A 24,424-nucleotide genomic window follows, 5' to 3' on the forward strand; every position below is an offset into this window, starting at 1 on the left:
TTTTCATTCAAGTATTTTTGTATACGTCTCCTTAATCTTGTTTTGTCCTTCATAACTTCTGTCGCTATCTATGCCTGTAACAGATCCTGCCGTATCAATATCTTCCCTGCTTTTTTTTTTTTTCACGAATACTCTAAACGTCTCTTGCTTATCTCGACTGCTGACCGGTTGATGCTTCCGTCCACTTTAAGTCCAAGCGCATCTGGAAGGTGTACGTTACTTTCGGGTCTCACTGGGTGAATCCCTTCGCATTCCATTAGGATGTCCTGAGTGGTCTCCGGATTTTTGCTGTAGCAACGACACTCGCTTAGAACGCACTCCTAGTGGCCAGAGCATGAAGCGACCAGCAGGGTGAGAGTATCTTAGATGTATAGCCACGCATGCTCACATCCAGACGGTTTCGCCCCACGTGTTAAGCTAATGTCGTCAACGCAGTTCGGAGAACGCGGCTAACGCGTTGTATAGACAAGTGTCTTAACCTCAGTACCAGACTGGCACACCTGTCCCTTTGTCATTTGTTGGAAGGAGTGCAATGTGGTGTCCCAGTCTGTTACTTTGCTGTTTGTCTATCTGCGCTTGAGTCATAACTGTCAAGGTAGCAACAGTATATATAGCCAAGAAGCCTGTCAATCATGAAAAATTATTCTATGCGCAAACAGTTTTGTGGCTTCTGCTTCAGAATGCTAGTTATATCGAGGAAACCTCTCAACTTCAGCACATGGGCCTTCAGACTTGTGGAGACATATACTCCGTATAGGCTACGTATAGACTTTCAATGCTCTGTACACAAGCTACGAACAAGCTGCATGGTTTCAGACAAAAGAAGCCATGCGTCATATAGTGCAGAAGGGAAGCCTATATAGTTAGAGGAATATCAGGGCTGTAGGAGGAAACAGAAGGCGAGAGTAGGCCGACGCCAGTTGAGGCTTTCGTAAAATCGGTCATCACCCACAACATGATTTCCTCAGCACTGCCAACATGATTTCCTCACGTATGGTCGTTTACAATCAATGGTCACATATTTTACATGCGCCGAGACTGACAGGAGCATCGCTGCAGCTTCGTGACGTCAGGCTCTACAGCTGTAAAATGTTTTGTAGATAAATGTTTACAGACTTACGATCGGCAGCTAAAGTAAGCTCCCACTCCCAAGACGTTCTTATTTATTTATTTATTTATTTATTTATTTATTTATTTATTTATTTATTTATTTATTTATTTATTTATTTATTTATTTATTTATTTATTTATTTATTTATTTCTTCTACCTTCATGGAAAGCGTAATTCAACGTAACTCCACACGGCTTCTTTCTAAAATAAACTTTGTAATTGAAAAAAAGAACCTTATTCTGTACGCAATACACAATACGTGTATTGTGTGTTCCTTCAGCCTGTCCTCGATTTTTCGCGCACTTTTAACCTTCCTTCAAGTATGAACCAACTAACCTGCAAGAACGTCCTACTGTATTGTTCTATAGTCCTGTAATTCAACTCACAAATGCCACCTGGCTTGAACAGTCGTCCTACCGTCTGAGCCATAACAAGTAGGCCAACAGTTGGTAACGCAACGCAGGATAAATATTCACAGTCCGCTCTCTCAAACTCGGACTAATCTTCAACCATATATATATTGCAGCAGGCAGCTCCGTCGAGCGTCCACCTACTACCTTAACGGTTAGCTAAGTCGGTAAACGGATTGAGTCTAGCGGTACCTGTTCCTCAACCCCGACAAATTATTCAACTGCAAATTAAGAGGAGTTTGTACGAGTTCACCTTGTGTCATTTCACTACAGTCCGGTAAACGGCAGCTTTTCCTTCCAGGAATCCACCTTGCGGGTCTCTGCGGAATTCCCTTACGTAATTATAAGCGCTTGTTCCGTTAAAAGTGTATCCGATTGACGTATGCCTTGCTCTAGCACCTCGTCGGTTACCAAGCTCGGCTTGTGTCAGTTCCCGCGAACCACGTGCATTCTCCAGCCCTGCAGTTAGCTCCGACGACCTCCTCCTGTGCATCCCATACGCTGCACGGTTCAGGCCAGAACGGATCCGTTCACGGTATTCGATTTCCTCTGTCGCGTGGTCGTTCACCCGAAGCCGTAAAACATCTTCTCGCCGCGCGTCTCACTCGTCAGCGAGTTTTGGAATCCGCAATGACTCCCTCGAGAGGCGACACTTAAAATGCGCCCCAGCGAGCTAGAGCGTTTTTCCTGATCGCAGGCGTTGCGGATCTTGAAATGCCGCCGCCGCCTCCGTCTACGCGGAACTTAGGCGGCGCACGAGGCTGTGATGTTTTGCCCGTTCCATTCCGCCTTCCTTCCTTCCTTCTTTATTTCGTTTATTTCTCAATTCAGGCCACGCCGGGGAGGAGTTCCTTTGTCTTGTTCGCTTCTGTTTTGTTTTAGTTTTTGTTATTTTATTCCACCTGCTTCCCCGCGCACGCGTCTCCGTGCGCAAACATAAGCATATACGAGTGCGTGCCCCCACGGGAATACTTTAGTACCGCTCGGCAGCCTAACAGCTTAAACGCGTAGCATAGACTCTGGCGACTTAGAGCAGGTTCTTCGCGACTTCTTTTCTTTCTCTCTCTCTTTCTCTCTCTCTCTCTCTCTCTCTCCTAGCGTTCGAAGGCAAAAACGACGCGAGTGTGGAGCAGAGAAGCCGGTGCACTGCGTTAGCGCACGAAGTCGCCTTGCCACGAGAGACATTTATTTGGCTGCGCCTCGTTCTGACGAGCTTGGCGCAAACAGAGTGAAATGGGGAACGAGAAAAAAATTTAATTGAATATTTTAAAAGTCTACGTTATAGCTAAGGAAAGTGAAAATGCTAGCATACTGTAGTGCGTGTCACCATTGGTTCAGCCATTGCGCGTATATGTCATTACAACGTCAAAGAAGAAGGTAAGGCGTACAGGCACGGACACAAGAGAAGAGAACCAGACAACGCGGCGTTTATGTTGTGTGGTTCTCTTCTCTTGCGTCTGCGCGTCTTTCATGATGAATCCACAACAACAAGCTCAACTTTCTGTTTTTTTTTTTTTTTAATATATGGTTTTTAGGAGATGTTGGCGCCTTTAATTGGCGCCGGCTACTCCTTTTCACATAGAGGTATGAAAAAAAAAAGAAAGAAAGAATGAACCTACAAATTAAATGTCAAATCCAAATCACAATAACACAAAGTCCAGTCACATAAGGGCACTAATACCGCACTAATACGGAAAGTTCAGTCACGAAGGCGCATAAAGTTAAACACAAAATCCAGTCACATAAGTATACTAATGTCACACTAAAACTGAAAGTCCACTCAGAAAAAGGGCACACAAAGTTCAGTCACATAGCTGCACTAAAGTAAACACAAAGTCCGGTCACGTAATTATACTAAAATCACGGCACATAAGATAGCATGGATTCGATTTAAAGGAAACTACATGAACCCAGGTACGAATTGACCATAGAGTGAGTTTATCACATGTAAACACTCTTTTCAATAGTTTCCGAGAATATTGCTCGCTTCTATAAATCTTTGGAGGGCCATTAACGCTCGTCTTTGCAACGAATATGTTGGCCAAGGACCTAATATCTTCCTGAGGCTGAAGGGCCTGCGGTCTAATGTCTCTAAATAACGTGCTAAACGTTGTCTGTGTGTATCGTGTCGCGGACATTCTAACAGAAGATGCTGTACATCCTCATCCGCGTGGCCACAAGTACATTCCGGACTATCAGCTCTCGAAATTTTTTGGAGAAAATGTTTTGTGTACGCGGTACCGAGCCGCAGACGGTGAATGAGTGTTTCGAAGGCTCTGGTTGTATTTAATGTGGACGGGATTTTGAATTGAAGTGCAGGGTCAATGTGAAATAAATCTGAAGATTTCGAGTTCTGATCAAACCATGTCGCTTTGCAACCACGGACTGAGATCTGTCTTAGTATGTGCTGCAATTCTCCTTGCGTTAGAGGGAGACCGTGTGTGTCGGTATTAATATGCGCTTGTCTAGCAGCCATGTCTGCTGCAACATTCCCTGGGATATTGCAGTGCCCTGGTATCCATTGGAACAGTATTGTGCGGGATTTTTCACTTGCCTTTGTGAGCTCCTTTAGTGTCTCATAAACTAACGCCATGTTTTGGGAATTGCTGATGCCACCATGAAGTGACGACAAAGCTGCTTGTGAGTCACAAAGGATGACCCATTGGTTCCCTTCTTGAGTTGAATTTATGTATCGTAACACAGACAATATAGCAAAAAGCTCTGCTGTAGTTGATGATGTCGTGTGAGAAAGTTTAAACGTCTGTATTCGGTTCCATTCTGGAATGACAAAGGCAGCTGTAGAAGAATTTGGTTGACAAGAACCGTCTGTATACGCTTGAATATATCCAGGGTAGCGAAAGTATATCTGGTACAGCGCCAGTTGTTGGGCTGCTAGCATAAACATGTCTCGTTTGCGAATAATTCCGTCAACCGAAAGTTCAATTTTTGGGGCAACAAGTCGCCATGGAGGGTAGGAAATATCTGAGATCCAAAATTCGTTGTGTGGTAGTAGATGTTTTTGCACCTGAATCACAGTATTGGTGTTCGCCCTGTCTCTCTCAATAAGTGTAATTGCTAGTGGGTGCCTTTTGTGCTGCACTGAAACACGAAAGTAGTGTCGACAGGTTTCAACCGTCCTCATAATTGGGAATGGAGGATGACGTGCCTCTGCAATTACTAAGGAACTTGAGGTTGCTCGGGGAACACCTAAGCATACTCTAAGGCTCCTAGCTATTAACCGTTGAAGTCGCTCTTCAGATGAACGGGAGATTCCATGCAGAACAGGTGAAGAGTAAGCAATTTTTTGCTTTATAAGTGCATTATGCACTTTCAGTAGAGAAGAAACCGACCCTCCCCATGTCGTGCCTGCTACGCGGCGAAGAACATTTATTGTTGAGTTTATTTGTTCTTCGAGTGCTTTAATGTGAGCATTCCAAGAAAGTTGTCTGTCTAGTATAACCCCCAGAAATTTGTGTTGTTTTACTATGTCTAAACGTTGCCCCTTAAGGCACAGCTGAAAGTCTTTTAGGCATCCTCTGGTAAATGGTAGCACAGCCGTCTTACTGTAAGACAGCTCCATTCCTCTTTCCATTAAGAATTTGTCCACAATGTTTAGGCCTTCCTGCAAAGTTGATTGAACAAGGCTAGCGCATGAACCAGAGGCCCAAATACAAACATCATCCGCATATATAGAATAATGTAGTGCAGGTGGAAGTCTCCGTGGTAAATCCGCCATTACACAATTAAAGAGAAACGGGCTTAAGACACTGCCTTGTGGGACTCCTTGAATAAGATTATGAGAGGAACTTTTTCCTTCGCTTGTTTGAATAAATATTGATCTGCCATTCAAGAAGTTGGATATCCACCGTAGCGTCCTTCCAGAGACTCCCAGTTCTAGCAGACCACACAGTATATGAACATGACTGACTGTGTCGAAGGCTCGCTTAATGTCTAAAAAAACCGCTATTGTGACATTTCCCTTAGCTCGTTCATGTTCAACATAGGTGACGATATCCAAAATTGCATCCATGGTGCATCGCCGCCTTCGAAATCCTGTCATGTGATCTGGAAGAACTTCTGTTTGCTCACACCACCATTGCAGCCTAGTGTCAATCATTTTCTCCATGACCTTGCACAGACAGCTCGTCAGGCTCACAGGACGAAAAGACTCAAGAGATAGAGGAGTTTTACCAGGCTTCAATATAGGTATCACACGTGCTGTTTTCCAAGAGTCAGGGACATACTCCTTTTTCCACAAGTCATTCAGTAACTCCAAAAGTGCCAATCGACCATTAGGTCCCATGTTTTGCAACATACTGTATGTAATGGAATCTGGACCTGCAGCAGTCTTTGTCTTACAAGACGCAAGTGCACATTTTAGCTCAATCATAGAGAATTCATAGTCTAATTGCACATGCTGTGACTGAAAACACGCAAAAATTTTTTGTTTTGCCATTTTAACTGAATTTTGAAACTCAGGAAAAGTAATAGAAATGCTTGTTCTAGTTATAATCTTGCAGAATTCTTCAGCAATCTCTAATTCTGAAGTATCCCTGGCTATTGAGAGAGCACGAAACGGTTGTGTTTGAACAACAGGGCCGCTTAATGCACGAATAGTCATCCATATTCGAGGAACTGGTGTCAGGGGAGACAACGTATTGCAATATTCACGCCATCTTTTTTTCCCTAATTTTTGTAGTCGTCTTCGCATGACTGAGTGGACTTGCTGCGAATTTCTATACGCTTCTATATTTCCACTGCGGCGGTAAGCTCTTTCTGCTCTTCTTCTTATAGCTCTCAAGTGTTCATATTCTCCATCAACTGATGTGTATTCATCAGGAATGGGCACTTGTTTCGTACACAATTTCATTGTTTCTTGTATAACTGATGTGAGTGTCTCTACGTCAGTTTCACGATCTACTCGACTGGATAAGTGTTGACGAAAAAGCTGCCAATTTGTTATATCCACGTATCTTCGTTTCGCAGTGCTTTTTAACCGTGGATGTGATATAAGAATTGGGAAATGATCACTTCCACGTGTTTCTGCGTCTGTTGTCCACCCAGTATCGGTAACAAGATCATTGGAGCATAGTGTTACGTCTATACAACTGGCATAGCGATATCCACGCATAAATGTCACAGATCCATCATTCAATACTGACAGATTGCATATTTCCGCGGCGCATTGAACGATATTCCCACGTGTATCACAGTGGTTGCTCCCCCATGTTACGTTGTGTGCGTTAAAGTCACCACATATGAAAATATTTGATCTTGTTATGCTAAAAATGCTAATCAATTCATCAGTCGTAATACGTCTCGATGCTTGCAGGTATATGCTTACGATTGTTATACATTTTTTTGCGAGATATACTTTGCAGGCAACGTATTCAGGAAAATCCGAACTGCTTGATTGAATAAGGTGAGAGGGCAAATCTTTTCGAACGCAGAGCATTGTTCTACTGTTTCCCGATGGACGAGATGATTTATATGTTATGTAATTAGAAATACGAAAATCATCACGTACACCAGCCTCTTGTATGCACAATACAGGGAAGCTGTATTGTGCAACTAACTTGCGAAAATCAGCAGATTTGGATCGAAGGCTATTAGCGTTCCACTGAAATATTACGACATTTTCGTAACGACTATTCATAATTGCCATCCGGTAGCACTGATGTGGATAGTTGATTCATTAATGGCTCCATAGACAACAGTGCCTTTACCTCTGGAAGCTTGTTCGCCTGAGGTAGAGCTGTGACAATTGCTCGAATTGCAGCAAACAGCATAGGTAGAATCATCTGTCCAACACTGAGTGACGCGGTGTTATCCTGGAATGTCGATCTTCCGGCCGCCGTTTGCGGTGATCGCTGAGGGGTGTTCTGAGAGGTTCGCTGAGGGGTGCTCTGAGAGGGTCGCTGAGGTTGTCCAAGCTTAGGTCGCTGATATTGTTGTGATGTGTGGTCTTCAGTGGAGGTAGCGGAATGATGACTCCGCTGTCTCTGCGACTCTTGTCCAGCTGGTTGCTTTAGTGCCGACGCATACGATGGTTGTTTTGATTTCTGTTCAGTTGCTGTAAACTGACGATTTTTCGCTGGGCTTACTGCATCAAGATTCGGAAGAGGCTCCTTGTGTCGTGGTTGTTTCCCATGAATTAGTTCATGTTTGCGTAGCATGGATGCGGCCTTATTCTGTGGACATCCTGAGAAGGAAGCCGTATGGTTACCCGCACAATTTGCACATTTAGGCTGTCGTACAGACTTGCATTCAGTGTGCTCATGGTTCTCGGAGCAGATTTTACATCGACGTGATCCGCGACAGTTTTTTGCCAGGTGTCCAAACCTCTGACAATTATAACACCTCAACGCAGGACCAAGGTACTCTTCCACCGGGTGGCTGGTGAACCCCAAGTGGATTCTCTGAGGCATAGGCTTGTCGTCTCTGAAGTGAAGGATTACACTGTATAAAGAGCGGGATTTAACTGTACCATCCTCCAAACGATAGTATCTTGCTTGGCGGCGGACTGATATTACTCCAAAATCTTTCAAAAACTCGAGCAGTTGTCCTTCAGTGTATTGAAGTGGCACGTGATGAATCTTCCCGACATTTCGAGTGTACGAAGCCGGTATGTAGGGCTTAACTTGTAGTCCTGCTACTTCCTGTAGTAAAAGCAGGTTTTTCGCCGATGCCACTGAGGCAACAGACACTGAGAAACTGCCGTCTCCGTTTACTCGGAACGACTGCACTTTTTCCTTTGCCGCCGACACAATTTCTGAGGAAACACGATTCGGATTCACTTGCCAAAAAGTGTGTCCTTCTTCTGACGGTCGGAATACCACTGGGATTCCTTCACTTCTTTTCTTTTTGTAGGTCACAGATGTGAAAGGTGCTTCATCACACTCAATGTCTTCATAATCGCTTAAGTCATAGTTTGAAGTATTGTCGTTATCTTGATTCTGAGTTTCCTCAAGACGAGGTCTCTTGCTCTCACCTTCGCTGGGTTCCACCATGGTCACCGGAGGCGGGCCATCAGCACCTTGATGATCAAGGACTAGCCGTGCTGGCCTGATGATATCATTCGCATGATGCACGTTGGCAGAATCTTGAACGCGCTCCTGCGTTGCATTCATGTGCCTCAAAACACGCTGGCGGTCATAGGGCTCGTGCCGCCGTTCTCGGCTGCCTACCGCCGTAGCGGTTGGAGACACTCCGACGGAGAAGGTAGTGAAGGCTTCGTACCTGGTTCCAATGGGCTCGTAGGTCGCTACACTTCTTCTCACTCAATTTCTGAGTAATGAAGTCCAGGCACAATGTAAACAAAATAGTAAAACTGAAGTAAAAGGCGAGCAGCAAATAACAGGGCCAGCGCCTCGGAGAACTTCTTCTTCTTCTCAACTTTCTGTATTGTTAAGATGTCTATTGTTAAGATGTCTTTACAACTCTGACATGACGCTGAAGATACGAGCACACAAACGACGCTTCCCTTTCGGACACATGTAATGGTTGGAAAAAGTACAACTGCATAAGATCGCGCAGCAAGATATTTCAAGCTTATCCATTACCATCGGCGTGCTCGTCAATTTTATCCGTCAGATGGAATAATGTTCATCATCCACGTAATTGTCATGAGAAAGGATCCTCTCCCAGATATATCCAATTAGTCCTTACCTGTGTCCACGAAACACGTGCAGTACTCGCAAACTTTCCGATCTTACCAGTCCACTTAATTCCCAGACGCCCTCCATTGCATTTCGCATCTTTTGGCAGCCATTCGGTTGCTATCTCGTACGTAAATAATATAATGAAACACTTGTTTATTGTTTAGTTCATCACAGGCTGTCGGCTCCCCTTGTTCCTCCGAATTTCAATATATATTATCATCCACTCGAGTTTGATCGCTAATCCATGATGATCCGTTTATATCTCTCCAGGCTATGCTTATCATATTTATCTTTTCCATCGCTCCATCGTATACAAAAGCTATAGAATGACTGTGCGTTTTCCTTTTGTTGGTATTAGCTGACTCGATTACTTTAATGGACGACCAATTAAACGTTATGCTCATCCTGCCAAGTTCATTACCGCACCTTAATTTTCGACTAGAATGCCATTCTATCGCGTTTGTTCTCAATCCGTGCTGCTCCTCGTCGTTTCACGTTACGCCCACGCTGATCTCAGAAGTAGCAGTCTCTCAATTAACACGGCATTCGATGTACAATTAAGGTTAAACGTCTCTACGAGCGCGTCCCAAGGATGTATGTTTGATTCTGCGCACTTTGGGTAAAATTCGTAGTTTCAATCTTTCCATTAGAAACACGGCTCGAGCTGCCAAAGAAAACGAATAAGATACAAATATTCCCCACAACCGAAAAACCATGTAAGGTTGCGCGTGGCTCCGTTCTTGCCTATACCTACTTTACTTTTTCATTTGCACTTGAAGATTCTCTGGAAATCGCATGGAAGAGCAAAGTTCTTTCCGCGCGTACTGAAGGAAACGAGCAAATAAATTCTAAGCGTGAATATAAGCGTACATCAGCCTTAAAACAACGCTGCACGTAATAAAGTAAGGCGATAAGAGGCACAAGAATGAAAGTTTTCAGTTGTTCTTCACAAGTACGCGTATTTATAACGGACATATAAAGTAAAGCCGACTGGAATAATACCGTGCTCTGTAGTGGCCTCCTTTGCGACCTTTTAGTGTATCTTGCGTTTTCGGCGCCGGCGGCGCCTGCTATTTTTCATTTAGACTTGGAAAGCATTTAACAAAAACAGCACGCTGACAAGCTGTACAAGAACAGCAAGCATTTTTGATAACGCATCGCTCAGCAAGTGCCGCAATGCATGGCTCAACTTTCGCGCAAATCAAGTAAAGAGAAAAGTCAGGACAGGACGTGCGTTCAGTAATACGAGTACAAGATACAGCGGGTAAAGCAAAAAAGGTGAAGTTACTACAACCGAAACATCACGCCAGCTGACCCAATAGTCCACGCCTCTGGGAAAACAAAGAATTCACTTACGCAAGTAATCTCTGACGACTGCCCTTTGTTCCTGTGTCTTTCGTGTTTTCAATCGTTACGATGAGTTTCATTTTAACAGATCGTGCACCGGAAAATCAGGACACGCACTACTCTAGTGATGTGATTCGATTCGTGCGTGACCAACGCAGGAAGCGAAAGTAATAAAAGAAAAGCGGGAATCGATTCGCTCGAGTGGAGTTTCGACTTTGTAATTAGGATAAAAACGTCGTGTCGCCTCGTTACATTAGCGTAATACACTGTCGGTAACCATCACAGTTCCGGTAAGGCTGCGGACAAGAGAAACGTGCTACTGCGGTGTCTGAGCCCCGTGGGACTTACTGAGCAGGGTTTCCGTCTTGAGCTGGCCGGAGCCGTTCACTGTCCACGCGGTGATGCCGGGAACACCTGGTTAAAAAAGGCAACGCTCGTTACGGGGATGCTCTCGGTAATTGATAAACGCTCTGCGTTTGTGGTGAGGTAACGCCCTTATCGCAAGTCATAGTAAAAGCGATATAATTAAATGAGCTGTTTCACGCTCAAGCACGTACCAGGAGTTCCCGGCTGGCCGGGCAGTCCCCTTTTGCCCCGCGGCCCTGGGATGCCTGCGGTAGTTTTCAAAAATGAATGAATGAATGAATGAATGAATGAATGAATGAATGAATGAATGAATGAATGAATGAATGAATGAATGAATGAATGAATGAATGAATCGACGCATAATCACAAATCAACCATTTGAATCCCTTCTTGTTAGGACATCGAGTATGCGAAGTAGAAGAGACTTCAATTCGCCCATATAACCAGCTGTTCTTGGACAATTTGCAATGCCGTTGACATATACTTTTGCCTAAAGGTGAAACGTAGTGCACAGTTACCTGCGGTATGTCATTTCGAACTGCCTAGGACTGCATGATCTGCTGCGTACGCCAGCAGTCATTGGTTGAAATCAGCGTCTCTGGCAGTCCTGGGCATTCCGGGACAAATCGTAAATTATGCGCATGTCCAACTAGCCCAATTTTCAATCTTAATACGCACATGTTGATAGGTGACCTTCAACATCAGTTTTACGATCCTCGATCAAATGAAACTATACACTTTGCCGTTTCCTTTTTTTTTTTTTTTTTTCATCCCATATGGAAGGCTCCGAGTGAAAGAACGTGTGTCCGTTTTCTCGATCTAACAAAGTAATTTTGCATTGTAGTCTGCGTTTAACGAATTTTTTTCACGCACGCTCCTGCAGCCACCAAAAAATGTGCAGTATATAGCGGCAGCAGCAAGCGTAACTCACCACTGTACCCTTGCCGCCGCGGCCGATGGTGTATGTAGTTGCAGCAGCACGTTAACAGAACGGGTATTATAATTTCTCTAAGCTGGCAGCCACAGCCTAGTTTATATTTATTGTAATTAGGGCTGTCGATGTAGCGGGGATCGCTGTGTATAGTGTAATAAGCGAGATGTTCGCGGCGGAGCCAATGTCGCGGCGAGCTTTCGATGCAGATTAGCGCGTTTCGCCACTTGTTTCAGCTGCAAGAAAAGCGCGCGACAAGCGCCCCTCGGCATCGACTGGTCGATCAGCCTTCCGAGACGTACGCGGCTCTTTAATTTTACAAAGCAACGCGGAGCGAAGTCAAGTTCGGCTACACGGGGTTTTAGGCTTATTGTTATGATTGTAGTATTCGAAGATCGCTTTCAAGCGCGAACGCAGGCCATACGAATGCACACGTACTACCAACCGGCCCAATTCAGTACGATTCTGCCGATAACCAGCCAGGACATTTATGTGCAGGAAAAAGTTAGTTCGACGCCTATAGCCTGCCTTTCCTATCTGTACGTCGTTTTTGGAGAGCCGGAACTATAGCGCGTTAGCCGCTGTATCTGCAGAACGGCTGGCGTGCTCATCGGGGCACGCCAACCGTTAGATTGGCGTGCCCCAATGAAAATTATATGGGACACTGAAAGAAGATGCAGGGACACCACAAGTGCTGGACTACGAGGGAAATTTACTAAACGCACTGCAGGGTTACACGAGGAAAGAACGATAACACACATGCGTGCATGCGTGTCACTCATCCCCCAAAATACTTTATTTCTTTCTGGTGTCATGCATAGGCGGTGCTGATGCAGTTATCACTTTTGATGCGGTTTAAACCAGAACCTTATAGATAGGTATTCGAGGCATACAGCATCAAAATATAAAAATAGTAGCTGCATCAACACCGCTTGTGTTGGCATCACAAAGCCGTGTGTAGCCCTGCGCTTAGTGAATGTCAGTCCTGTTCAGCGTTTGTAGTGTCCATGCGTCTCCTTTCAGGGTCCCGTTTAAGTTTGCGCTGGTGTAACATGAATTGAGAATGGCTATTTGAATTCATGCTGTTACAGTCTGTATCATGCAGAACCCCCACCCCCATCTTTGACGACCCTCTTTGTGCTTCAGGTGCCTTGAGACCAAAAGCCCGCCGACACACTATCAACATTGAAGGCCTTACGTGCGCGGCTCGCAACGCGACTTTGTACGTTCGTATACGCACCGTACGTTATCACCTTCGGCTATTGTGACTGCCACGAAGTGACACCCTAGAAATATTGTAACCGTGTCATTACTTCTAGAGTTTCTATCGAAATCTTGTTTAAGGACGCCGTTTAACAAGTTGCTGGCTAACAGAACCGTCACGGGAACATAGTGTGCGTACACGCCAACGTTGAAACGTCGGTTTCACGAAATTTTCGATCTTGTTTGACTGTCGTAACTTTGTCACAATCATGCAAAGGTCATGGAGCCACAAATCTAAGTTATGTTTATAGCTTTGCCACATTTATCTGAGTGCGCAGCATGTGTATCAAACGTATTTAGTTTCTAACTAACCACCTGGACAAGTTCTGCTATTGGCTCAAACGCCTAATCAATTAATCTGGAGACCTCTACTACGACATGCCTCATAATCAGAACTCGTTTTGGCACGTAAACCCCCACAAAGAAGAAGCACCTTAGTGGTGTCGTGAAAAGGACAAGTTATGATGGTTAACGCTGCACCCTGAACACAGTGTTATCCTCAATTGCTCACCTGCAGCTCCTTTGGCTCCAGGCGGCCCTTGGGGTCCCGGGAACCCATCTTTGCCTGAAGAAATGGCAAAGAATGAGAGCATTGTCTCTGCAACTTTAAGTATAGTCTCTCCTTCGTCGACCGTGCATTTTGCCTGAAAGTTTTCGTGATCTCCGCCTTTTCCCAACAGGGTGACGCACTAATTAGGAATATATTTTATTAACATGGCGGATAAGTACGTTTGCCTATTCGGCAAATCCCCGGAAAGCAGCCACTGCTGTATACTGGTACTTCCTCCTACTTAACAGTCTCGAATGTATCGGTTGCTGCTCGCCACAAGTATTCCTATCTGCTCAAGAACTCCAGATTGTGGTGCTTCTATAGGCTATTCATAATTCCATTCTCTCTCTCACTTCTGTGTTTTGTCTTGTATGATCAAAAGTACATGTTAAGGATTAGCAACACGTACTGCATGGCTAGTTGGTTCTTAATTTACAGTTGGTATCACACTAACGTGGCCGACATCATAGTGCTATCTTGTCTTGTTCGCTGTAATGTAGTCTTCGTTAGCACGATACAAATTGTAAAGACATTTTAACTGCATGTTTTCTTGCCGGGAAGCTATCGGTCCGCTAGCCTATAAGAATGTTACTGCCTCGCTTCTCAGGACCTCAATAAAGTTGTTCACTACTACTACTGCTGTGTCACCCAAAATTCACTGTCAGTCAGGTTGGTATTGCGCGTAAACAGCCTGTGTTTCCTACACGCGGTAGACCATCATTCGGAAAAGTTTGTTCCGCGTGGCAAAAGGACAAGTAGCATCGATATTTTGAACAACAGCCACGCAGACGAGAAGAATTTTAAGCGGTGCAGATCAGAGAAATGACAATCGACACTGCCCAGAATTATTTGAGCAGGCAGGGGAGACATATATCTGACCGTCGTTTCCATCGGTGCCATTTCGTCCCGGAATGCCGTCTATGCCGTCTCTTCCATCAACACCGGGACGTCCATCCGGGCCCTGGGGCCCCGGAATTCCATCAAGACCAGGCTGGCCTGGAAGGCCGTCCCTTCCGTCCAGACCAGCGGGACCGGTTTCACCAATTGAGCCTGCACGGCGTTACAGAAATGAAGAAGGAAAGAAAGAAAAGGAAATAGAAATGAAAGGAAGTGTTGCAGCGTCAGTGGATGATCTCTTGTAGCAAAAACCTCACTCGCGTGAGAAAGAGACAAAAAAAAAAACAAAGTAAGGAAGTCGACCACAAGAACGTCCGGTTTCCTTCCCTACACATGGGTGAGGGAAATGGGGATACCGAAAGAGGAAAAGAGGAAAGGAGTGAACACTGTGCGCACCAACCAGGTCACTCACCTGGTGTGCCGAAAGCCTCGGGGGCATGCGAGTGTAATAAATGATTTTAATTTAATCGTGATGAGTATGATGACCGCTTGGAAAGTACCGAGGTCAACTTGTTTCGGGAACATTTCTGGCCGAGGTCTTGAGGCTTTCTCACTAAGACCACAAACGTGCTTGCCACAGGTGACCCCGCCCTTAGTAGTGCTCCCTGTCTAACAGGGCACGCAACATCTTGACCTTAGGCCCTAGCAGGTGCCTTTCCGCCTTAAGCAACGAGGAAATGGAAGCGGCATAAAATAATGACAAAGAAAGCGCGTCCCACTTGTTTCGCATTTCTACTTTCCCCACCGACTTTGCCTTCTCGCGTTATGGCCCTCGGCGGCGCAAGTTACCATCATTTCCCGTCACAGCTATGACATAGCTGATTTGGGCTCTCTGAACTCTAAAGGAAGCGCTGCGTCTCCAGCTTCCCAATATTACCATCGCGGCGCCACTTCAACTATGTTACCCTTCCTCAACAACTTTCGTCCTGTAGTTTGTTTGGTACGTTTTCTTTTCTTTATTTATCGTTCTTATTTGTGTGATGATGAGGATGATTTGCACATTGGATGCTTATTGGATGCAAAACGTTACACAAGGCTACGGTAGCAACACTCCGTGTTAATTTTCTTGTGCCTAACGCCTACTAGAAGACTGACTATACCTATGTTGTGTATGTGTGCCCTCGTTCTTTACAATGCGCAGATTTCATCGTTACTTCCTTTCGTTATTTGATTTATTATAATAGTAGCATAAAACTAAGAAACGATGAGTGGCTGGCATCGATCAACATGCCGATATTTCCTAAGTGCACGTTTAATAGAAGAAAAAAAAACTTCCAAGCAGCGGAAAAGAAAGGCACGCGCTAAAGAACATCGACGTGGGTTCCCTTTAAACTTGGAGTATCTGCACCGAAATACTTTGTTCGGGTGCTCCGGGCAATGCGCGCCCAAGTAACTGAGGCCAGGTCAACAAAGCCATTGGTATATGGAAGGAGGGAAACATTCCGACAAAGCCGCCTTGTGTTATGAAGCGACCCGCCGCCTTCTGCTGTGCAAGCACGAGTTTGCCTACCTAGACGACTGCGGAAGTTCTTCAAGTTCTTTGTAGCTGCATGCTAGGAAGCTATCCAGAAAGAGGCGATAGTGAGCAACATTGATCCAGACTATAAAAGCGCAGTGCCGGTCGCTCGCTTTTTTTTTTTTTTTTCAATACCGAATTATTGAAGTGATCCGCGTTCTTCTGTTGTCCTTTTCCTGATACACTATAGGTCAATTCTTCTATTCGTTCTATATTAACTTCTTTCCAGTGTTCTTTTTTCTCTCTCTCTATTCTTCCCTTCCTTCAACAGTGTTTCTTTCTATCTTTTTCGGTCTCTGTCTCTGTTTCATATTGTTATGGCTGACAAAATTTCATCATCGATTCGCATGGTGCGATCCCATAGTCGAACTCATGTTATGGTCACAATACTCGCGACCTCGTAATGCAACTCTATTTCGTGTTTTTCTTTCTTCCTTTCACCTTGTTTTTTTCTCTCTTTTTTATTATATTCTTCTTGCATTTGAGTGCAAGTAAATGTTTGAGCAAATAACAGAAGGCCGAGTCCAACGCAACTGGAAAGCAATCCTCGACCTTATAGTGACGATAGCGTCAGGCGCATCATAGCCGCGAGGGCCTTCTGCTCCGCGATCCCCGAATGTGATTTCAGAAGGAATTTAGCTCCGCGGGCGAGCAGCCCAAGAAGCTGGACACTGGGCCGGCATAGCGAAACCAATTGCTCGATGGTCCCGACAGTGCCGACACTACGGCATCTTCTTCAATATCGAGCTGCGGAAAACTCCCGCGTTAACGCGATCATAAGCGTCACACTTCCTTCAATCCTCATCCGCAGCTTGTTTTAATGGCTTTTGTCTACTCGAGGTGCAGAAAACTGTGCGTGATGTCTACGGGGCAGGAGTTACCATCGCTACGACGACTCCGTCATTCCTTGAAGCGGTCGCACAGCATTTTTTTTTTTTTTCGGTGTCGAAGGGTAGTCGCAGAAGACAAAGCGCACAAAGTTTGACGTACAAAACTCGAGATGGGTATTTCACTTTTGAAGATTGCTGCATATTGTATGGACCGCTGGGTAATAGCTTCGCAATTATTCGAAATTAAGCCACTGTCTTTACCAAATATAGACCCCTGTGCGCTTGGACGGGTGCATTTGTTGCTCCATATTAGCTTGTTGCTGGGCATTGGGTGCCTTTTTTATGGGTATGTACGTGCCTGTATTTGCCTTGTGTTCTAGGTGCGGCGTCCGTAGCGCTTTTGCGATATCAGAGTTAGTCAGGAGATATTGAAAGTGTATAGAGAGAACCCACGTGCGTTCGTGTTCAATTAACTTGTTTGCTTGGCTTGTTGTCTTTGGGAGTAGAATAGCACTCGCATTGCCGAGATTAAAGCTGTGCTGGTACTAATTCTTCGTATGTGGACGCGAATCGTTGTTAACGATGAGTACTGAGCTGTCTATAGAGAGATGCATCAGTGCAAACAATTTGTGCGCACGAGAAAAGGCCATGCGCTGACGGCACAGCAACACATGGTGAAGCGCGCGAACGGGCTGTCGCTCTATGATGACTTCAGGTATCTGAGCAGCACTCGTGCCGCTTAAGGCTTAGAACTGGCCACAATCGCAGGACCTATTACTAGATTGCGTAATAGGTCCGGCGGCCAATCAGTTGTGGTGGAGCTTCTTTGGCACGCACTCGCGGCACTTCGGAGCTCGCGATGATGCAACTTCCCCAAACCTGTACTGGCTTTGAGAGGTTTATATATAGTCGAGCGCTTCGGGTTCCGAACGTTATCCAATTACAAATCTCGCTTTGTGGCGTGAAATTACATCTTGTAAAACATACGATAACGGTCCACAAGGAGCGAACGTGAACGTTGTATATTTGCCACTAAAAACACGCTCACCTGGGGAGTTGCTCCTTGTCGGGTGCTAATCATTTGTTTGTTTGTTTGTTTGTTTGTTTGTTTGTTTGTTTGTTTGTTTGTTTGTTTGTTTGTTTGTTTGTTTGTTTGTTTGTTTGTTTGTTTGTTTGTTTGTTTGTTTGTTTGTTTGTTTGTTTGTTTGTTTGTTTGTTTGTTTGTTTGTTTGTTTGTTTGTTTGTTTGTTTTTCGTGCCTGACAAGCCGCTTTACAAAATGCGGCGTCCCACAAATGCTAAATTACCGGTTTGAAAGATATTACAATGTACCCTAAATTGTGCGTCCGTGAAATTAACTTTAGAGTCGCGATAATTTTATGAGTATGTACTGCCATAAACGCTTTTTTTTTTTTTCAGGACACCGCTAGTGCAGACGTGCTGTTTTCATTGCGAAGGTCATCTCTTGCCCACCTATATACGTCGTCACAGGAGCCACCTAGCCAAACAAGATATATATATATATATATATATATATATATATATATATATATATATATATATATATATATATATATATATATATTTGTTCGGGGGGAAAAACATCTGTTCTGAGGGTTTCTCAGAACTGATTTGCCTACCAAACATCTATGCAAAACAGGTAAGGATGACTTTGCTGACGATGGCTTCCAAATATTAAAAACAGGTCATTTGGATCAAAGATCGAGCGTCGATTCGACCAGCATGGTTCCATCTGACGTCCGAAACCATCGAAAATTTGCTCAAGCCGACTAGAATGATGACGATACGCTGCGCATGAAACTGGCTGGTCAGAGTTCGAGGTTCTACCTACCCCCGCCCCCGCAGTTCATCGAGTTATCGAGCTTCTGTTGTAGGCCTGATGCTGTCTGACGACGAAACGTCAGTGGCGTCGGGGTTGGCGCACGCCAGCCGCGGCCCGCATCATCGTCATCCTGGCTTTCAAATGGGAAACCGTGGCTATAGGAAGACGAGGAAGGCCCACAGCGTCACGTAGCAGGCAGTGGGGGCCAGCGGCAGTATAGAAGGCGCGGATGCTGCCGAAGCCGACGCGGGGCGCGTCGAAGGCCATTCTGGCCAGCCGATAAGGCCGTTCCCATTCGGCCAACGTAACCTACCCCCGGTCGTCTCTGTTGATGCTGCCCGGACCGCGGGTGAAACACGGAAAGGCACTTGATGCTGAGCGAGCGCAAATATACTCGCATGAAACTCGGCACGTCCGTGACGGAGCGCCCGCAGCGACCGGAGAAAGAGCGGCTGTCCCGAGGGGTCTGTCAGCTTTGCTCTCTTTATTGGTCGTCTTTAGAGGCGCCTTCCGACGCGTCCTTGAGCGAGCTGCATAACTTTTGAAGGGCAGCCGTATTTGTAGCTTCTTTCTTGGGAACAGAACTCGATTAATCACAAATGACCTCAGTCACCTGTCTACCGTCGTTACGATTGTACAGCGAAAGCTAGCACAATGATGCAATGACAATGCCAAGCACAAAGACGGCGATAGAACTGAGCTTACCACTGCAATATTTGTTAGTAAACGCGCTTTCGTTATTATATTTTAAAAATGCGCAGAAACCATCGACGACGATCGTCAATGTAAGCTAATAGCCGAACGCATCTACAAAGCTATCCGCTTCATTATCGGAATAATGCGCTTGAAGGCAAAACTTGTTGCATAGAGAATATTCGGGTGGCGTTTGTTGTTTCATTGCGTAAGTCCGTAGAGAAGAGAACCGTTAGGCATCAGATCTGTAAAGGTAGTATAGGTGGCTATACATACAAGCCGATTCGTCATATATGTGTTGTCATCCAGCGACGCAAGCGCCGCGGCGTGAAAGACGACTTCAGTATTTCTCTCCCACAGCCGCCACGTGAAGAGAGGGCGGCGGGAGAGAAGTAGGGCTGTCCTACCCGGGCGTTCCACCACAGAGCCTAGACGCCCAACCTCCTTGAGACGCCCCAGAGCGCTCGCGCGATAGCACGCGCGTCTCAAATAGTATATAGTTGGCGTTCGTAAACGAACGCCCCTTGCAACTCGATTGCGCGGGAGCACGCGCTCTTTGCATCGGCACCATTGTATCGGCGGTGAAAGGCCGAACACTAACCGCCAACCCCTACGAAAACTGGCGGAATAGCCAAAGAAAGGTATTCGCTTTAAAACCGTGCGTAATAATTGCGGTGGTGACAGAGCTGTTATGCTTGTGCTGGGGGCGGGATGAGTGCTGAGCTGGAGTGGGGAAGTTTATTTTCTTTCGGGAACTGGTATTTTCAGTATCAAGATGGTCAAATAAACGCAAGATGAATGTTCGTAAGCAATTTCAACTACTTCTAGATTTGTATAGTATAAAACTCGCTGCTAGAGTGGAGACTCATGAGCGTCTTCGCCGGGTGCCGTGGTACATCGCTGGCGACAGTCAAGGTGCAGTATTTCGGGCAGCATTGCTACCGCATTCGCTAACGTCATCGCCGTCACCCTCAGGCGACAGCTATGACGTTCTATCAAATATATTGCTTCGTTCTGTCATCCGCTGAAGAGCGACACAGCGCAGACTCAACGTTTGACGGAGTCATCGGGCGCAATGCAGCCTCAAACGTTTTGTAGACAAGAGTTCGTGCATAAGAAAGATGACAGTACTAAGCGTATGAAACGATGAAAAATGCTGCCTCTCTTCAGTTTCGTTTACACTTTATTTCGCTGTCTAGTATCTTTAGGAATACGAGAGAACCTCTATAGGATGACAGACGTGCACAACGTCACCTGCAAGCTACACGCCGAACAATTTATAAGAAATGAGTGACATACAAAACTATCAAGTGAACTGCCTAAAGTGAACGCGGACTCGTACAGAACAACATAGTCATATGAGGTGCGCGAGGACGCAGTGTCGTTACTGCGTCCGCGTTTGCTTGGCGTTTCGCAACGAACTAAGTGGCCCGCAAACAAACTGTGTTAAAGGAAGCTCACGAAGAACGCATTAACATAAGTATCGACAAATATAGTGGATGCATGTCGTAAGCGAGCTGTCGCCTTCACGTGCACCTATGGCAGAATGATCTCACCTTTGTCTCCCTTCGTGCCCGGGGGTCCGACGGGACCAACGGGGCCTGGGATTCCCGGTAATCCTGGCAGTCCTCGCAGCCCCATGTCCCCTTTCTCTCCCGGGTAGCCCGGAATGCCTGCACTTGAGCGAGCAGACTCTTGATAAATATCATGTGCACAGAGACAGAACGAGAGCGCGTTGTTGTTGCTTTGAAGTATTGGAAGTCTGCCTACCGAAGGGCCCGCTATGCCAAAATCGGAGCGTAAAGAAGCGCGAAACGAGAGAACAATATAAATGGGAGAAAAAAAAACTGAAATAATCAAAAGCCTTCACAATCTCTCAGAGTGAAAGAAACACGCTACATACACTCTAAAAACATACTAAGAACATTTTCTTGTCGATTTCAAATCGCAAGCAACAAACTCACAAAAGAAAAGTACACACGGACGTAAGCGCTGACCCGCAACTAAATCTTTATTTTAAGAAAACTGCAAATAACTAGGGGGGGGGGGGGGGGGGGGGCAGCAAAAAGTACACAGCGACCAGCGCTGTGTCCGTGTACCTTTCTTTTGTGGCTTTGTCCATTGTGCGCGTTAAAACCTGCCAGAAAATGAATGCGTAACAACTCGCAACTCGCACAACTTTCCATTCGATTTGAGTTAAATACTAAGAATTTCACAAAAAGTTGCATATATGCACAAATCATACTTAATGCCGAGTCAGCGCATGATATGTGGCCAAGCATTCGTAGTCTCTTACCCCGTTGAAATAGTTCAGTTCACAGCAAAGCGCATAAAAAGTCACTAACACGAAAATGTATCATGATAATAAATTTATTTGAAAAAATAACGAACCAAGGCACACAAAGTGTTCAGTATCACGCCAATGTTATCATGGTGTTACTCTTAGATAAAAATCACGTCTGAGAACAGCAAAATAAAAAGTGGGAAGTAAACGCAAGGCATTGATAGTGAAAGGGGGAATGTCTATAAAAGTGTACTCAATTTCCATTAGGTACCAGAAAGAATTAAATACCACAGCCTTTTCCTTCGTACGACAATGACACTACACACGAAATTTTTACAATTGTATATTTGTAACGACATCAACGCACCGTGACTGAGTACTCAGCATGCGTCCTTTTCGCAGTGTTATCCCCTCCTCCCCCAACACCTGACATACACAAAAAGTCTGACATGCCTGTTTCGGCGATATTCCAATTGGCTCAGTCACACGTTGAAAAAATTTCCAGATTTTCTTCAAGTATTGACAGATGCATTTGCACACAGCGATGATCAAAGCACCTCTGCAGATTTATTCTGCCCCTCGACTCAAGTACGACGAATATTTCGTATATCACATCCAGCCTCATTAACTGCGGAGCTACCAGCAATTCGTGTTGCAGTGAAATACGTGCAAAAGGAGTTGACCGCATCGAAGATTGCTTTCCTTACGGACTCCCGCTCTGCCCATAGCAGACAACAACGAAGTCGCATTGATCGTCCAGTTGTGCCCAGCATTGCTGCCTCCACCAACAAAAGTGCATCACGTGGGGTATCTCTCGTTTGCCAGCAGTGGATACCTGTGGATACCAGTGGATCGCCGGAAATGGAGGGGCTGATCGGCTGGCTTCAACTTGCGCTCATAACGACTGTGACTGCCCAGAAATTTCGTGCAAGATTAATGACGCTCGTCTGCTGATTCGTCGCCACCTGCTCAAGCATCACCCAGACCAGCGTGCTCGCGGTTCGAGGCTTGCCTCGTCGCATTATAGAGCACAATTAACCAAGCTATGGGTGGGCTGTGTGAACGTACGTGAACGCTTATGCGGACGTTCACGTACGTTCACTTTGTGGAGCAGTCCTATAAGGTGGTCGTCGCCAGAGGCGACAGGCGGTCTGTCTGCTGCGGCGATGTAGATCGCGTGTCATCTCCAGGAGACGCAATCTTATATCTGATCACGTGTCCTCAAATATTTTACATCTTATCACGTGTGCGTTTTCTCCTCCTTTATTTGTCTGCGTTCTTGAAATTCTTCTTTGCTCTTGACAATGTTTGGGACAACTTTCAACTCTGTGAATTTAAAGTATGCAGCCCGTTAAAGCACACATTGAGATTAGAAGCTTTCAATATTAGGCACACGATTGTTTCCACAGCCATCGTCGTTTTTGTTAAGCTTGCGTTCGTTTTACGCTGGTGATAGGCCTCAGCGAGGGAACATGTCGCCGTCATAACCATATACACTGTGTCTTAACACTTCGGGTTCATTTTTTATGTCTGTTTGTGCTGCCTGCATGTTTGTCTGGGTACGTGACTGCTATCGCGTAATACATCACCAGGCTTCCCCGGATGTCCCGGGTCGCCAGGCCCGCAGTACTCTTTCGAGGTGAAGCAGAATTCCTCCAGCACTGGCACCTGCAACAGAAAAGACTGATTGCGTTTCAGGCAATAAATAAAGCGGCAATATCCTTGTTTAATCCAACTGTAACTTGTATTTCTGTTTTATGCGACCCTTACTTTTCACTTTATACCATACAGGGGACACGGACCTGGCCAAGCTTCTTTTTTTAAGGCATCTTGTCCGCGTCCGTAAACATCTCGTAATGCTTGAATAAAATGCACGCACGTACACACACACACACACACACACACACACACACACACACACACACACACACACACACACACACACACACACACACACACACACACACACACACACACACACACACACACACACACACACACACACACACACACACACACACACACCACACACACACACACACACACACACACACACACACACACACACACACACACACACACACACACACACACACGCACGCACGCACGCACACACACACGCGCGCGCGCGCGCTTTCACCCGCCGTGGTTGCGTAGTGGCTTTTGTGTTGCGCTGCTATAGGTCGCGGGATCAAATCCCTGCCACGGCGGCCGCATCTCGATGGGGCGAAATGCAAGAACACCCGTGTTTATGTACACGTTAAAGAACCCCATGTGGTCAAAATTAATCCGGAGTCCCTCACTGCGGTAATCAGATAGTGGCATTGGTACATAAACCCCCATAATTTAATTTAATTTAACACACGCACACAGGTGACGGCTACTTTGCTTACGATGAATTGTTGAAGGCAAGAAGAGGAACGTTATTAATTTGGACCCCTCCTCCTTCTCAAGGGTTTTGTTGAAAGCACGAACGTCGCTGACGAAAGAAATGAAATCAGTGTGGATGTGTCGCCGCCATAGAACATCCGCATAACCTGGCGTAACGCGAACGCGCGTGCAAAGTTGTGCGCGTATTAATCAGTCTGTCTCGTCTCTGAAAAGCTCAGCGGAGCTTTTAAAGCCTGCTGTATGAGTACCCACCCCCTCCCTCTCTTCAGCGGGAAACGGGACAGGACTTCAGTACTTCTCCTGTCTGACTTCGTAGGAAGAGCCATCATGCC

At 45.6% G+C, this 24,424-nt stretch overlaps 2 protein-coding genes across 2 annotated transcripts in view; both read right to left on the reverse strand.

Moving 5' to 3' along the window:
• Positions 1 to 24,424, reverse strand: part of LOC119446732 (gliomedin-like) — a 51,265-nt gene that overhangs the window by 23,271 nt on the left and 3,570 nt on the right. Inside the window, 6 exon segments of the mRNA XM_049664355.1 lie at positions 10,878 to 10,943; positions 11,087 to 11,140; positions 13,601 to 13,654; positions 14,519 to 14,689; positions 20,974 to 21,090; positions 23,291 to 23,369. Coding sequence (XP_049520312.1) covers positions 10,878 to 10,943; positions 11,087 to 11,140; positions 13,601 to 13,654; positions 14,519 to 14,689; positions 20,974 to 21,090; positions 23,291 to 23,369 — 541 coding nt within the window.
• LOC125944157 (uncharacterized) lies at positions 3,104 to 8,588 on the reverse strand. The gene is made up of 2 exons (XM_049664354.1): positions 7,754 to 8,588; positions 3,104 to 4,317 (listed from the first exon to the last, which is right to left on the reverse strand). The coding sequence occupies exons 1-2, from the start codon at positions 8,529 to 8,531 to the stop codon at positions 3,482 to 3,484; spliced, it is 1,614 nt and encodes a 537-aa protein (XP_049520311.1). The 5' UTR covers positions 8,532 to 8,588; the 3' UTR covers positions 3,104 to 3,481.

Source organism: Dermacentor silvarum, chromosome 3 (genome assembly GCF_013339745.2).
Source record: "Dermacentor silvarum isolate Dsil-2018 chromosome 3, BIME_Dsil_1.4, whole genome shotgun sequence".
NCBI lineage: Eukaryota > Metazoa > Arthropoda > Arachnida > Ixodida > Ixodidae > Dermacentor > Dermacentor silvarum.